At 45.9% G+C, this 16,527-nt stretch overlaps 1 protein-coding gene across 1 annotated transcript in view; it reads right to left on the bottom strand.

The window, feature by feature from the left end:
* Positions 1 to 5,858: 5,858 nt before the first annotated feature.
* Nmnat (nicotinamide mononucleotide adenylyltransferase) overlaps positions 5,859 to 16,527 on the bottom strand; it is a 29,729-nt gene continuing 19,060 nt past the window's right edge. The window contains exons 7-8 of the mRNA XM_084578424.1: positions 14,007 to 14,108; positions 5,859 to 8,448 (exon numbers count right to left, since the gene is read on the bottom strand). Coding sequence (XP_084434550.1) covers positions 8,397 to 8,448; positions 14,007 to 14,108 — 154 coding nt within the window. The 3' untranslated portion in view covers positions 5,859 to 8,396. The remainder of the gene's footprint in view (positions 8,449 to 14,006; positions 14,109 to 16,527) is intronic.

Genomic DNA, 16,527 nt, shown 5'->3' with positions numbered 1-16,527 from the left:
ACACCACTGACACCAGCTGTAGGGATTGTTCCTACTTCACGCACCTTAGCATGGCCACTTAAGTTCTCCTTTCTCTACAAAACTGAAAATCTTTTGAAGAGCTTTAATTTGGTTTACTTTATACCTAACTGATTCAAAGTGTCCGACAAGGGAATGATTTGGTGATTTAGGACTCTATCAGTGGATGCCCTGACATGTACATAAATGGGCTTCGGAATGAGAAAGTGTTGGACATTAAATGGCATGCTAGGTTTGCACTTGCCAAACAAGCGCCATTCTCATCAAGTGGTCTTTCAGTGTCCTCATCACTGAACATAGACTGCACAGCAATAACAATTTGACCTTTTAGTGCTCTCCTCATGCATCTACAGCAAACATTTAACCTGTACCAACATTTGCTGCATGCATTGTTAGCCATGTTCGCAGTGAATGCAAAGACATCATTGAACATGCCAGTTTTACCCTAGATGTATTACTTTTTGAGATTTCAGCTGAAGGCAAGAACTTTTCTGAAAGCACCGTTAGGTAAGGTAACCATGCCAAAAAATAGCAATACACTCGGATAAGCAAATTATGCCCCTACATGCATATAAGACAGGAAGGGCAAATATTTTCAGAGCCTTTGCTTAATGCTGCATTGTTATTTTGCTAATTAGCAAGACAAATATAAAAAAAATTCCAAAACATTTCAGTTAGCGTTCAAAGTATCTTCTGTGACTTGACACTCAATTAAGTGGTCTAGGGATTGAATGCCACCTCACTTCTCTTCATTTGAAGCCGGTAATGATACGTGTAGACACCAATGAATGTCGCAAATTTGGCACAGAGCACGCCATTGCAGAGCTTCGGAAAAATATGAAGACCACTGTACGGACTGCTATGAGGATGTCTTTTGACATGCAGATTCAGTCAAGGAGGTATTCTAGACGTAATTTGCGCTTGCGCTTTGTCACAAATGCTAGCAAAAAAACAAAACAAAAAAACAAAAACTACTTCCCGAAGCAAATGAAAGGGTTCCGCGTGACTGATTTCGCCGGCTCGCGACGTTGCTGCTCCGCGCATTCACCGAGCCGGCGGACTATGTCTGGGCATTGCACCTTAAGAAAGATGAGAGAATAAACTTACCATATCTGGGCAGCCTTGCGCGCCGACGTCACTTGTCTGTCCAGCATCGCTGCACAATTCAGTCCTGGAGCCAGAGCTCCGCTTCTGTAAACAAGCGCAAGTTGTCACACTTTGGAAATGTATGCGAAGTGCGAAAACGTATACCTTCTTCGGTGGCGGAGTGTACGTGCGTCTGACTAAACGGCGCCTTCCAACAAGCACCTGAAAAAAGGTGGCGTTAAAACCCCGTAGCAAAAGTATGCGTGCCCAGCTAAGTCGTGAATGAAAGGCAACAAAAACTTACTTTCCTCTTGTAGCCCATATCCAACACAGGAACAGCGTTTTCGTCAGTCTTCTTTCCTCCGACGAAGTGTCACGAGCATACACGGGACGATTCTGTCACATTAAAATCCTTCCTGTTGATGGCAGCAATCCACTGCCGCCGTAGTTCAGGTGACGTGGGGAAACAATTTAACGTAAACATATCACATCGGCACTCGTCTCGTGGAATGCTGTGCTCTGGGTACACGATAACGCCTAGAATATTTCTTTTGCACTGGTTGTTAGTGCAACCGTAGACAGCGCAATTACGGCCAGATGATTTTCAATTACAGCGCGACATAGTTGAAGCGCGCCGCCTCGAAAACCCCAGATGTAGGCTTGTTACTGGTGCGCGAGTCGGCGATGTCACAGCCCAATGAGAGATGGCAACTGTGGTAGTATACTCTCCACGCCAGAAGTGCGAGTGCAGGCGCGCTGGTTCAAGGATACACCGTGAAAAGGTGTATATATAGACACCCGAAAGGTGCGTACTAAAACCAGTCACTTTTTGAAGCGGAGTTTCCCAGCTGGTAATATCTAAAAGCTCTGGGTATGAACGAGTGGGATACAGACCAGGTGTGGGCACTCACACAAATGGTGATCAAGAGTGCGTACGTGAAGATGGGATATCACTTCGCAGGTGGTGCAGTATGGAGGAAAAAAGTGGAAGGTAAAGTTACCAGTGTGTGCTTGTAAGCGGACTACAGGTAAGAAGTTTCATTAAACATGGCAGTCTGTAACAACTGGTTATGCCGTGGTTATGCCTATACCACTGGGCTAACCAATCACAATGGCAAACAAAATCAGCTTTATAATGTTTGGCTAAAAAAAAGCAAGACACCTCAAAATGTTCGACCTTGTAATTTCACCTGATTGTTAAATTCCTGTTTACATAAGAACAGTGCTGCCAATGGGCTATTTATTGTTATAAAGGCATTCTGCACACTTGTATCTGATCAGCATGGAGTGGGGAGCAGGCTGTGTTGGTGGGTGGAGCTTCTGGGCTACCCGAAAAAAATCGAGTGCTGGACACCTGTCAGCAAGTAGTCCGGGGCGCGTCCAGCGACTGCCTGGAACTGAAATGCGAGCGGTAGACACCCATCCTTCTCCCGTCAGTCAGCGAGACGGACCAATGGACATCGTTCACCGTACGTACGTCATTGCTGTGGCCCGTCGGGCCAGCGCAGAAAACGGGGAAGCTGGCTTCCCGGAGGAGAGCATGAGAGAGCTTTGAATTGTATTTTCGATGCTTTGCGGCGCGCGTGTCACTGTAGCATTTTGCACAGACTATCTCCGGTACCTGATCGAAACACTGGGCTCCTTTGCTTAAAAGGGCCTTCCCTGGACAGTGACCCTTTAAGGTGCAAAAGAACTACTTTCTTTCCCGACTACACACTGCAGGCACTTTCACTTGCAACAAGACGTCTGCTTCTACTTGGTTTGCCAAGCATTCTATGGACGACTGTCCGCTCATACTCTGCCTTTGCAATTCGGCTTAGTTAAACTGTTATTTGTCATCTCTCGAAGAATTCTGTCAGGAGCATCGCTGTACTTCACTTCGTCACGGAATGTAGCTGTGCTCCCACAGCTGTTCCAGCTAACAAGAGTGGGCTTCTTTCATTGCATTTGAATGGTAGCACTATTTTCTAGTTCCCTCATGACCATGACCTCTATAGAAGGCACAAATGACGAACTACAAAACAAGCATTTATTTGCATTTCGAACTTCCAGTATCCAGCCACAAAACTCTGGGTCCTGCAGCTTCTCTTTTCTGAATTTCTGCACACTTGACGGGCACGAGACTGCCGGACCACATGCCCGGCAGCAGCCGACTCGATGACTGCATTAAAAAATTTCGCATAAATCCATTCGGGGCATATTGGCAGTCTTCAGAGATCCACCACCTTGACATTGAGGTGACACCATGAACTTGCAGTGATATCCTCTAGCAGAAATTAATTTAAATTTATTGAATTCACTAGTTTAACGAAAATTGTTGGACCACGAAAAACCACCAAAAAATCAGCCAACTAGGCCTAAAAGTCGCGTGTTGCAATATTCTTGCCCGCTAAAAGGTGTAAAAACCTGCTAAATTTAGCGGGAAGACTGCTAACTTGGCAACACTGGTGCTCTTTGTTTGTGGCTCGTATACAGTCAAACCCGCATATATTGAACTCGCAAAAAATGGGAATTAGTTCGATATATCGTGTAATTCGATATATAAAATCATTTAAAGAATTTGACAATGTACAAATTGCATCTCATTAGAAAGCATTCTTTATTTGATAAATACATGTACCGCGGGAGTATTAGCGCGAGAAATGGTTACCAATCTTCTGCTTTTTAACTTTGAAAGCATGACTTAGTATGCACTTCTCAATGTTGTCAAGAACAGCTGAAACCACAGCCTTCTATGGACGCACAGTGGCGGCGAACAATGTTCAGCGCATGAAGTGCATTGAAACACGATGGTGGGTTGGAATTTGTTGGGTCCTTGCAGTTACTGTAGCCGAAGAGATCACTAGCCAGATCAGTATGAATGTGTTTGTCAGCGAGCTCTCCGGTAGTCACAACATGGCCATTGACAGAGGCGAAGCCTGGTGCTAGTGTCCCATCGCAAACGGCACCTGGGAACCCGAACAGCTGGATAAACAAATCAAGTTCCTCGAGTGGTTTACCGCTATCTAGGGGTGATGAGCTCACGCCAGACTCGCCTGAAACGTCAAGTCCACAGTGGCGGAAGCAATTCTAGATTTTCTTTTTCACGCCATTCCATGATGTGTTCAACCTGGTTATTGCAACTAGGAGGTCAGTTTTCAAGTCCCGGCCAGTGCGAAAGTTTAGCAATAGCCATTGCACAAGGCGCTCTCTGTAGCCTGCCTTATGCACGAATGAAATCTGATCTAAAGGCTGCAGCACCAAAGTTGTGTTCGGCGCAAGGAAACGAAGCTCGATGCTGTTGATGTTGCAATGGGAAACAGAGCAATTATCAAAGAGTAAGCAGACTTTTCTGCCTTGGCTTACCAGGTTGTTGTCCCAGGACTTGAGCCAATTGCCAAAAAATTCGCTTGTCATCCAAGCTTTTCCGTTGTACCTGTAGGTCACTGGAATAGAAAGTGCATTCTTTAGACATCATGGAGATTTGCTCTTTACGATCACAAGTGGTTGAAGCTTGGTTGACCAGTCGACGTTGATGGCAAGTAACACAAATATTTGGGCTTTATTGACTTTCTCGCTGTGGGTCTTGTCATCACAACAGGCCAGCGTTTTGTTTGGAAGCATTTGCCAGAACAAAGCTGTCTCATTAAAGATATCACTCACGGGGATGGCACTCTGTAATGTCACTCGTTTTCACCAATCCACTTGTGCATGCTGTCAGCGTCCACCGCCCAGCTCTTACCGGTGACAGCACGGCCGATAATGCTGTGATGCTCTTTGAAACGCTGCAGCCAACCTGAGCTGCCTTTGGAGTCGGGTCTGTTGAGCATGAAAGTGAAATCCTTCGCTTTCTGTTCAACTACTGGGCCAGAAACAAGGATGTCTTACGACCTAACATTTACGAACCACTCATACACTGTTGCCTCCACATGTTCATATGCAGCTGTCTATACTCGTTGAGCGCTAGTAGCAGCAGGCCTTTTCTCCGTCTAAGTATTTTTCAGTATCATACTCAGCGTGCTTCTACGGATGCTGTACGCTGCGGCGACATCAGACTTTTCTCCGCGTTCCAACTCTTCTGATAATCTCTAGCTTTGAGAATATTGGCAGGTTCTGCCGTTTCATGCCAGCCATCTCAAACGAAGAAGACAAGCACTGCGTTTCCACAACGCAATAAAGTGCACAATCTTCAAAGTAAGGCAGTTGGTGAGGCAATCACACGCAGGCGCACGTGGCTGTGAGTAAACACGAAAGGGAGCAGTCGAACCAAACACTTTTGCTAGGGGGTGACTCCTAAGGAAGCAAGACCAGTACCGCATGAGCGTGGTTGGGCTGAACACTTTGTAGGGAGCGGGAAGGAGAGGTGCTGGCGAAGGTTGCTCAGCCGCAGCGTGAAAAAACTTCTGGGGCAGTTTTGCGTGGTTGGAATTTCAATATATTGTGCGCAGCTGCTATTTTTGTTCGATTTATCCATACTTTTTTGCTATATATTCTCATTATAACACTACAGTATTCATAAGTTCATAAACTGCTCGATACATGGGGTAATTCGATGTAAACTGGTTCAACACAGCCGGATTCAACTGTATTCAGTCGGGTTCGACTGTATTAACAAGTGCTGGCAGGCTGACTGGCTGACAGTGCCATGTGAAGACTGAGTGGACGCTGGAGAAATAACGACCATTTGCTACATCATCAAACATTAGCTGCTATCATCCGGTTCAGCCTAGCTAGGGAGTATAGACAGCCTAAGTCTGTTTACAAATGCAGGCATGTAAGTTGTTCACAAGACATTTTATTTATCCATCTGAAATTGTATATTGCCATACAGTTTTGATGCCCTCACAAAACAAACAGCGTGATCACTCTAGCAGAAACACTTTACACACAGTTAACTTCTTCCAATAAAATCTGCACCTGTCCCTGCATTAAAAATATGAACAATACATCAGCTCGCATAAGAGCTCTTGTTCAGCCTTTGAAGCTCAGCTGTCAGGACCAGACTTGCCTGGTGAAAGCACAATGCGAAATCCTGTTTACAGTTCTCCACTAGACAGCAAATAAAGAAATTCCACACGAAAGTTTAGGCACACTCGAGCACAAACACTGCCGTGGCAATTGTGTAATTTCAGAGAGCATCAATTGAGAGACAGCATCACAGTCACATGTGCTGAATGGAGAAATGATCTCCTTTATTATATAAAGCTAAAGGTATATAAATAAAAACACTTTCCCTCAAAGCTCGCTCCAGACATTTATACCTCATGCATTACATTAAATATCAGACAGAGCACATCAACTGGCAAATGAGAGAAAGGTCAGGGATAAAAACTTCCAAATGTGACACAATGTACTTGAGAGAATCGAGAGACGGAAAAACAGCAAGGCTAGAAATCCACAAAAACACTGCTCCGTACATACTGAAAAGCGCATAAAGAATTCGAAAAAGGCTCTAAAAAAATGAACCACGCATGGTCGCACAGTTGGTGAGGCATGAGTCAGAGAAAGCGAAAAAGGCAAAACTACACCTTCAACAGAGAGTCTACGCATCTGAATATATCTAATCTGTGCCTTCATGGCACCTCTATATTTACTACTTAGCTGCTTAGTACAACACGACTGACCTGGCAATACTAAAAGCGTTGTATGGACATTAAAAACATCCCAACTTCTATGAGCTGAAGCAAACAAGTGCCTAACTTCTAATATGCTATCCTAATGGTTGAAGGACAACGAGCACATAGATTGCACACAAACAAGTTCGACTGTGCAGCAAGTTGCTCCCATCGAACAAGATTTAAGTTCGGCCATAGTGATTTGTTCGCACTGAGCAAGTGCCATCTCTTAAGTTCACCACTGCCTGGTTTCTTGTAGGCAAATGCTAGTAAGCAGAGACTAGAATGGCTGCAGAGTAATGCAGGCAATGACACTACTTGGCTGGGGAGGCCTTATCACAGCTTACTTCACGAAAGTGATAAGCAGACTACTATTTCTTTATTTTCCCAATCAAATTAAAATTCCTTCCCAAACCAGATATCACTGCTGCTGTTGCTCACTGTGCTGCCGATTGCATAACGAATGCCTTTCGTCATAGATTAAAAACAACATGAATCAACACTATACGAAAAAAACTTAAGCTCGTCCACAGTCCACTGGACCTCTCCATGAAAGTCCTAGAAAACTGGTACAGTGCCACTTCCTATGGACTGGTGCTAACACAGCCTTAGCCCCCTAACTATCTAGCAAATAGGAACAAAAAATTAATAGCAGTTCATATACTGCACTGTTACAGAAGGTGATAAGTTTCAATTTTTAAGAGCTGCCTAATGCTGGAGGTGAAGCTCACTAAGTGCGGCCAGTCAGACTTCATCACAAAGAAGACCATGCTGGTACTGCAGTCTTCATAAGTAAGACTAGTCCTCCAGTGTTCATATTTTTTTTCAGCTGCCTTTACCCCACTTGCTGGTATTTAAGAGGTCTGTACTAACCACAGTCAACACTGCTTCAGCAAACAATACCATACACCCACTCCCCATACAATGTAGGCACGCAACACAAATGCCGTCAAACTGCACACTCCAAATGTTAACAGCCCTGCCATGATCCCACGTAATTTAAGTCTGGATTCTATCTCCAACACCTGAAATACTCGCAGCACATCAGCCCTAGAGTAAAGATCTTCCCTTGCTCTCCTTGTATGCGACTATCAACATATTTTAGGTACCATTCAGACTTCTCAATCGGCAGTAGATTTGCGAACTGTGCACACACAGTGAACACAGCCTGGCCAGCTACACTATGCGCACTGTTGTGCGGTGGGAACAGGTGCTAACGTTGGCCAGTGCTCACAAGAAATGGCACACGATGGGGCCTGATGGCAGCTAAGGCCAACACTTTCACAAACTTGCTATGCAGAGCGTCGCACCTCCAGACACAGGAATTAAGAGGCAGCAGCTCGTGACTTCAGCACTGATCACTGCGACAGCCGACAGCACTTACACTGAGACTCTGTCGCCCGACAGATTCACGTGTTCGCATTTCTCTTTGTGTAGCCAGCAGGAAACGAACGGTGCCAAGGCAGAGTTCCCGAGCATTGCGCACGGAATGCATACGCCAGTCGTTCCGCTGCTCTGTAGGAGCTGGGTGCCAGAGTCTAGCGCGGAGTGCGGCATGCCCGGCTGGTAGTTTGGAGCAGTTGTTGCCGCTTGGAGGAGGACCGAGTCTTGGGTGGGCCTAGCTTGTTGGGTAATGACGACAGTGGCAGCGCTACCGGGCAGCCAAAGCTTGTGCTGCCCGAGCGCTGGAGGCCATTGTCACACGGCCGTCTCCTGACCTTCGTCCGTCTCCGTGTGGTTGGAGTTGACACTGCACACCAACGGCATTGTTTTAGATAAGAGAGATTACTGGCCTCATTACTGGCCTCATTACGAGCCTCATAAAATCCTTGGGCCGTATACTTTTGACAAAGACTGTACATCTGACTTTTCATCATTTTGTACACGCTAGTGCCTATGCCAAAGTGAAGAGAATAAAGAAAGGATTCCCAGTAAGACTCGTGAAGTACAGGGAAATCATCGGTTGTCTCATGTAAAATTTGGAGAATATGCACAAGAACTGCGAACACAGCCACCCAAATCGAACAGTATTTGCTTCTTACGTACCGAGACATCACTCAATTTAAACCCTCTGGTGAGAAACAAAAGCAGCTGTCACACAAAAGGTTAAAGCATGGAATAAGTAGCTTGCTGCAAGTGCCGTGAGAGAGCAGTAAAAGCATTTTTAATTCAAGTTGCCCATTAAGAAGGGTGTGCATGCGTAGCGCGTGCAAACCTTTGCGCTTTGCTCCATCGCGTTTTTCCCCTCTCGTTCCCACCGGTTCTCTCTGGTTTATTCATGCACATGGATTGCAAACGTCACGAGCTGGCGCGCGGGAAACGATAACCGCAGATGCGCGCGCCTTTCAAGAATGGGCGCGGCGCTGCCCTAGACCAGCCGTCGCCGAACTGTCCCCTCTCATTCCCTCTGCGCGTGGCTTGAAAACGTCATGCTGCAAACGGCCGAGGGTGATGCGATCGTCTTTGGGGAAGGCACACTTTCCAGTCCGTGGTGTGGAGTTCGATATTTCGAATGACTGGTGAAATTGAGTTCGATATATGACGCGGTTTTCCTATACTTTTACATGGGACTTTCAAGGGGATATTCAGAGAGTTCTATATAACCAAAATTTGATATATCCGGGTTCAACTGTATTAGGTTGGACACCAATTTTCGCCAGATTAGGACGAGGTCAAATTCGAGGGTCTAAAGAAACAAAATTTTGATGGTTTGGTTTGTGGGGTTTAACGTCCCAAAGCGACTCAGGCTATTAGAGACGCCGTAGTGGAGGGCTCCAGAAATTTCGACCACATGGGGTTCTTTAATGTGCACTGACATCGCACAGCAGACGGGCGCCTTGCTTTTCGCCTCCATGGAAAAGCGGCCGCCAAGGCCGGGATTCAATCCCGCATCCTTGGGAACAGTAGTCGAGCGCCGTAACCACTACGCCACCCTGGCGGGTACAAAGTTTTGATTGCGGATATACTATACTCTTGTGGGCACGTTCTGCGGACGAGTCCTCCACATGCTCCTGAGATATAAGCCTATTAATGAGTTAATAATCTCCCTCATTGCACGCGTTATCGTTAAAAAAGTGAGACATAGGTTCAGAAATTAAAGCGGCTATTGTACGCGCATGTATGCATCAGCAGTCGCTATTATAGCACGTTGAGCGGAACCATGAAGTGAAAACAATAGCACACATAACGGCGCAAAATGATCAGTGAATTATTTGACGTCAGCTTTGTGATGCGCTTGCAAGCAGTTTGAAGTCGCTTGGAAGAAATGCACAGTATGTCGCAGAGGTGGTCAGTCTTCTTCGGGGTGAAGTACTCGCAGCCGATGTTGTTGAACTACTTTTTTCTTCAAATGGTGTCCTTCTTTCCGCTCAGAATTGCGAAAAGAATGAAGCCTTTTTCAGGCCAGCTTGTGCACTGAAATTCGCAGCAACTCGGCATAGCGCTGCACTAAAAGAGTGCGAAGTGCAAGTGCGGAATGCTAGGGAGCTCATTCTTAGCAACGACAGCTGCCTAAATATGGCGCCGACTAAAAATGAAAACACAAAAAGAGTGAACTTTTTGCGCGTTTTTCTCGGCGACGGCCCGCGGAGCCAATCACCGTTGAGAAAAGCACCGATGGAAGAGGTGAGAGAGGAGGTTTTGTGAGGGTGCACGGGGCAATGGCAGAGTTCACAGAAAGGCGTTACTTTCATATTATCAAGGTACTTTACTGCGAGGTAGTCCTGAACGTTTGCTGCACCGCACAACACACCAGTAGTGCAACGAAGCCTGCCTCCTGCTATTAAAGTCAGGCAATGCGTGGCGTCGCGAAGTTCGTTATATCCGTTTTATGGGAAGTTAAAAATACATGTGTTTGACAAAAATATTTCGAAAGAGTTCGATATATTCAATAATTCGTTATATGCGTGTTCGATATATCGAGGCTTGACTGTAAGACCGTTTTGTACAAGGCACATAAAGCAGAGTATGTCGCTGTTTACACGCTTATTATTAGTGGACAATAACATGATGTACTGATGACTTCCTTTGCGGTTCCCGGGCATGCGTGGTCACACACATTCTATTCACTGCTTTTGAATTATTCTCTGGTTTTCTATTAGTCATTGCTTCTAACTGGTGTATATCAGCATCCAACTATTGTAACTGGCACTCAACTAGTAGTAAAGCTGTGCAGGGATAAAGATAAAGGTGCATGCAATGACCAGAAGGAAGCAATAGGTCAAAAAATGGCCAGCCAAGGTGCTCCCTACTTCTTGATGGGCAGGCTACACACAGATCTAGCAGCTTTGAAGCACAGCTCAAACAGCGGTGCAGTAGAAAATACAAGAGAAGCCAAAGCTTTGATCATTTTGTGCACTTTCAAAGGCTGCGCAATGAGCGCTCTCACAGCCTTCAACTAAGTGCCGAAAAGACCACCACAATGGAAATTTTCACAATTTACTTCAGTGACATCAGCGGGAGCATGCCTTTGGAAAGACTACCAGAACAAATTGTTTGGGCTTTATATTCAACATTACCTCCATGTGCAACTGCCATTAACAGGAAATTAACAGCTGTCAAGGTCATCAGTGGCAAAATAAAACACACAAGTGATACACAGCCTGTGCCCTTCCCAGACTGCAGTTGCTACACAGCAGTGTATTGAGTAAACTACTGTTTCTCAAAACAAAGCAGTAAGTGTTGCAGATGTGAAGGCAGTTGACGATTTCAAAATTACATTATCTCAGGTGCAACCCTTTGCACAGCCATGGAAGCAGTAATAACGAATATAACAGCGCAAAGTACGGGACGAAACACGGAAGGAAGAAACACGGACAGCACCTGTGTCTGTGTTTCATCCCGTTCATTCCGCTGTTATATTTGTTATGCAGTAACAACTAGCCCGGCATCTTGCATTTGTGAAGCGGTAATGCGGGTAAATATCTCAGCGACCTTGAATATTACAAGGCCTTTGATGAAATAGACGCGAGAAAAAAATACATTTTTTTTTTGTTAACAGCTGTTAATAATGCAAAAGCTTTTTTTTTCTTTCATACGGTACTACAATTTGTGCACTTTTCCAAGCAAACACAATAGAACGACGCAATGCCACTCACCCGTTTGCATACAAAAGACTAACGCCGACACCGCACGTAAATCGCCTAGCCTGACCGGGAACATCCCGTGTGGTGGCCCTTAATGACAGAACGACGCGATGCCACTCACCCGTTTGCATACAAAAGACTAACGCCGACACCGCACGTAAATCGCCTAGCCTGACCGGGAACATCCCGTGTGGTGGCCCTTAATGACAGTGTGCAAGTATTTTGCAAAGCCTGTTTTACCTTGAATTTTGGGGGAACTGTTCACTCCACCACACCTGCAGTCACCACCAAAGGCACCACATTAGGGCAGAACAAGAGCACTGCTCAATCAAGAAGCTGACCGAGTCAAAAACACTGCAATCCGCGAGCGAGTCTGTAGAGCGCAACGTGAAGTGTCGGTGTATGTAGTCTAGAAATATTTAGCACCTTGAAGTGTACCACTGGACAGGTGCAGAAGTATACCTGAACAGCAATTCTGAAATATATGCGAAAAAATACGGCTGATATGTTTTTAGGCCATCTTCCAGCATTGAAAGCACTCCAAAGGAGGGCGAAAGGCAGTGTCTTCATGCAGGGATGCCTTAAGATTTCAGGATTAATAGCATTATATTCAAGTTAAACATTCCAAATACAATCATTGCTAACTGAGGCCTCATTTTGCAGCAAACACCAGTCAAGGGTATGGTAACTGCATTAACCTCATGCACAGCCTACCGCAGTGGTATAAATAGGCATCACACATATGCAGTCCTAAATGAAGCCCACTAAAGTCCATCCAAACTGTTTAAAGGTACCGTAAAATTCCGAGCAAGCGCCCCCCCTTGCTCACATTACACTGAATATGGGAGAGGGGTGCTTTCCCGAAACGGTACTGAAAATCAAAATGACGACAAACTTTTTCCCGCCAAAAAAAAAAAAAAAAAAACAGTGCATATGTATTTTTTTTGTTTTATGGATTTAAAGTTCATTTTTCTTAATTGGGCCCAACGGGCTTTGAAATGTGCATCGAGGCATCGGCGAGCTGTTGCCGAGTGTCCTCGCTACGCCACCACCGATGTATTCTAGGTCTATGCAAACTCGGTACCCACCAACAGCGTTTCCTCTTGGCGCGCTATTTAAATATGTTACCGGTTGTCTCATTTTTTTAGCGCCAGCTCCTTTGGTTGCTCGCATCGAATGTCTCTCTCGCGGTGGTCATCCGGCACCAGCCGACAACCTTTGGACAAGTGCACATCCGGCGCCATGCTGGTGACATTTTTGTTTGTGATGTTTTTGAGAGCGGATTGGATTCTTTGACTGGAAGTGTTGCCTGAGTGAGGAGAAAGGTGCATGCTAAGGGTGGGGAAAAGAGAAGAGCACGCTTTAGAATGGTAGGAAGGGGAGGGGCTTTCCCGGAATGGCATGGGAATATGAAATTAGCAGTGAAGTTCGAGGGGGTGCTTGCACGGGTACGGGCGCTTGCTCAAATTTTATGGCAGTGTCCTTAGTGGTAATGGTGCATACGCCAAAATAATTTTCTGGAAAATCGGTGCGCTCTAGGTTTCAACAAGTTCTAGCCCCTGTTTGAGCACACGAAAAGCAGTGTAAATTAACTGAGACTGCCATTTGTTCAAGTGCCTTATATCCAACTACCTAGACATTGTTCTCTTTTGGTAACTACAAAAAACCAGATTCTCTCTGCTGTATTTATTTATTGTTAAGATCAGAGGAGCCTTTCCTAGAGCAGAAAAAGAGGCCCGGATTGAGAAAAGCGAGTGGATAGTTTTCTGCACCTCTCCACTCAATGCTTAATTATTCAGAGTGAAAGTACACTGAACGAAAGAAGAAAAAATACAACAGAGCACATCAAACCAAGAAAACTCATCGCCCCTGCCTGCCAATAAAATTTCACTACCAGCGGCTGCTTTTCCCTCCACGTTCATGGATGCCTACATGTGTGCAAATTAGCAGCGTAGTACCACTTCAACTACTATGATAAAAACTGGCACTAATTAATTGGCAAGATAAATTAGTACCAGTCTTTACTGTGGTAGTGGAAATGGAATCTCCTACCAGGCAAACAGAGCTCCACGAAGCTTAAAGTTAGTGAAGATAGCCACGGTGGAAACCCATCATTATTGACTCATCATTAATGACACTTGCCAAAACAGAAGCTTCACTTCAAAGGCATTGGCAGGAATGAGTCTTATTGGAAAAAATGACCAATCAATTGCCAGACACTCACTCCTCAATGCGTGACTGTGTGTAGAGTCCATGCTGCTGGATGTAGTCGATTACCGAGTCCTGAAGGAGGTACTTCACACTTTCGCCACGCTTCAGCGCCCTCCTGAAAGGGAATGCCAGAGTTAACCTTTTTTTAGCTTACGATTAAAAGCACAAACCAAGCTCAGCATCATAAGCTCAAGGACAGACCCAAAAGGAAGACATAGCAGACATACGTTACAAACGTCACAGCTATGCAGTGTGCATGGGTTTCATAGAATATGCCCCACCTGTGATGTTCTCAAGCCCTTAGCTGGTTCGATGCCACAGAACATCACGATTTCCTTTCTGCTAGTCTGCCACATTCAAGAAGATGCAGGAGACAAATTAGAGGTATTACTACAGCTATTACCAGCAGAATCGACTTTCATAATTAAGCCCTTCTCAACAAAGCGTCGATTTCTGATGGTTAATGATGTCGCACAAACTACTCATCACCATAAATAATGCAGTATGGTATACAATTATCTCTTCATCAGCCCTGTGAATAGCATCCCAACTACACCAGGACAAAGACCACCAACACGCTTTATTACTCTGTTCTTCACAAGATGTGAGAACGTTATCCCTGCAAAACTTAGTCATCTCAATTACACATTCATTAATTAGCATTTACACCAAAACGGCATCAATAGGGCTAGCGAAACAATAGTTTCAGTATTTATTTAACAATCTAGAAACATTTACAGATTACTTGTTATAATATGACATGACCATGATTATGACCCGAGGAAGATGTTTTAAGGCTTTGCAAAAGCTTTAGAACTATATTACAACTATCAAAACAGAAGGGGATGAGTTTGAGAGACCTCAAGAACAAATCGAAAAAGGAGGTACATTACAATTACAGCACAACCTCAACCTGTTCATATTTCACAATTATAGCAGACGAGGGCGTATCTGACAGAACTCAAGAAGAAACGAAGAAGGAGGTATATTATAACAGCACAATCTCAACCTGTTCAAGGCTACTACAGTTGACCACTCAAGAACGAAAAGCAAACCGCAGGCAACTGGTACATTGATATTATTTGAGAAGAAACGCTTGAAAAAGGTAACCCAACTGAGTGCTACAGTCAAGCCCGAATATAACGAACTCGGATAGAGCGAATTATGTTTTATATCGAACACTCGAATTTCCACTAGCATTATGCATATAAAATGTATTTTTTATAACGAACTACACATCGGATATAGCGAACTCAGCGGGCGCGATTGGTCGCCAAACGCCCGCCAACGGGCGGGCCTTTGTGCCGGCTCCGAGTTCTCTCCGGGCAGCCCACACTGCCGGGCCGCAATACTTCTAGCGCATGCCGTTGCCAGATGGGAGGGGGATTGGCGACGGCTCCGTTCCCCAAGGTCTCACACAGCGCATACGTCATCACGCGCCCGCTAGGGTGCTTCTGCGCCGATGCCACGCTTCCGTAAAACGCAGGAGGGGCTCTCTACAGCAGCTTCCACGAGGGACCCTCCTGTACACATGCGCGGCCGTCGCCTGGAGTAGCGTGAGTAGCCTTTAAAATCCGCGCCATCGGCCAGCCTCTCTTTGCAGCGCTCCTATTCGGCAGCTGCCTACCATGTGATCAAAGACGTTCGAGCAGCTCCGGACCTATTGCGCTTCGAGAAAGAAGCAACACCGGTCAGAACTGGTTTCAAGTTTGGGCGAAGGGAAGGCAGCCTCCGAACAACGAACGCGTCAGTGGCGAACTTTCCCGCATCCTCGGAGCTTTCTTTGTTCACGTTTGCAAGTCGTGCTGCTGCTATCCTCACGATTCCGGACGTGCCTACGTTGCTGCTGGCTTGCATTCCGGCGCTACATCCTGCAAGATGACGACGAAGCAGCGGCGTGCCCTACCGCTTTCCGACAAGCTGGAGATAATTCGCCGTGTTGGCCGCGGCGAAAAAAAGTCTGACGTTGCCGCGCATTTCAAGATTCTGCGGAGCACGTTAAGCACCATTTTGAAAAACCAGTCGGCCATCAGAGGCAATGCACAGGAACGACCAAATGGTGACGGCTTTCGCCACCGCAAGCCGGCTTACGACCAAGTAGAGAAAGCGCTGTACCAATGGTTCTTGGACGTTCGCGCGCGAAATCTGCCGGTCTCTGGCCCCATGCTACAACAGAAGGCAAAAGATTTTGCCTTCGTCCTGGACGTCGAGGGGTTTACAGCGGGCAGTGGTTGGCTCCAACGATTTAAAGACCGCTACTCCATCACCGGGAAGGTGGTTGCAGGTGAAAGCCAAGCAGTGGACGCTGAGAGTGCTGAAAAGTGGGTGCAAGACGTGCGGCGTGCTGTCACGGAGAGATACGAACTCCTCGATAACTGTTCTGCGCACCACTGCGGCGTCACGCTCAAGAACATCGAGCTTTGTTTCCTGCCACCGAACGCAACAGCGGTTTTGCAGCCCCTCGATCAGGGGATCATCTGCGCTTTCAAGCTGGGCTACAGGAAACGCGTCGTTGAGCGGCTGTTGGTGAAATT

Source organism: Amblyomma maculatum, chromosome 9 (genome assembly GCF_055883805.1).
Source record: "Amblyomma maculatum isolate TAMU_Amacu chromosome 9, ASM5588380v1, whole genome shotgun sequence".
Lineage (NCBI taxonomy): Eukaryota > Metazoa > Arthropoda > Arachnida > Ixodida > Ixodidae > Amblyomma > Amblyomma maculatum.
This window is presented reverse-complemented; position numbering and strand designations above follow the sequence as displayed.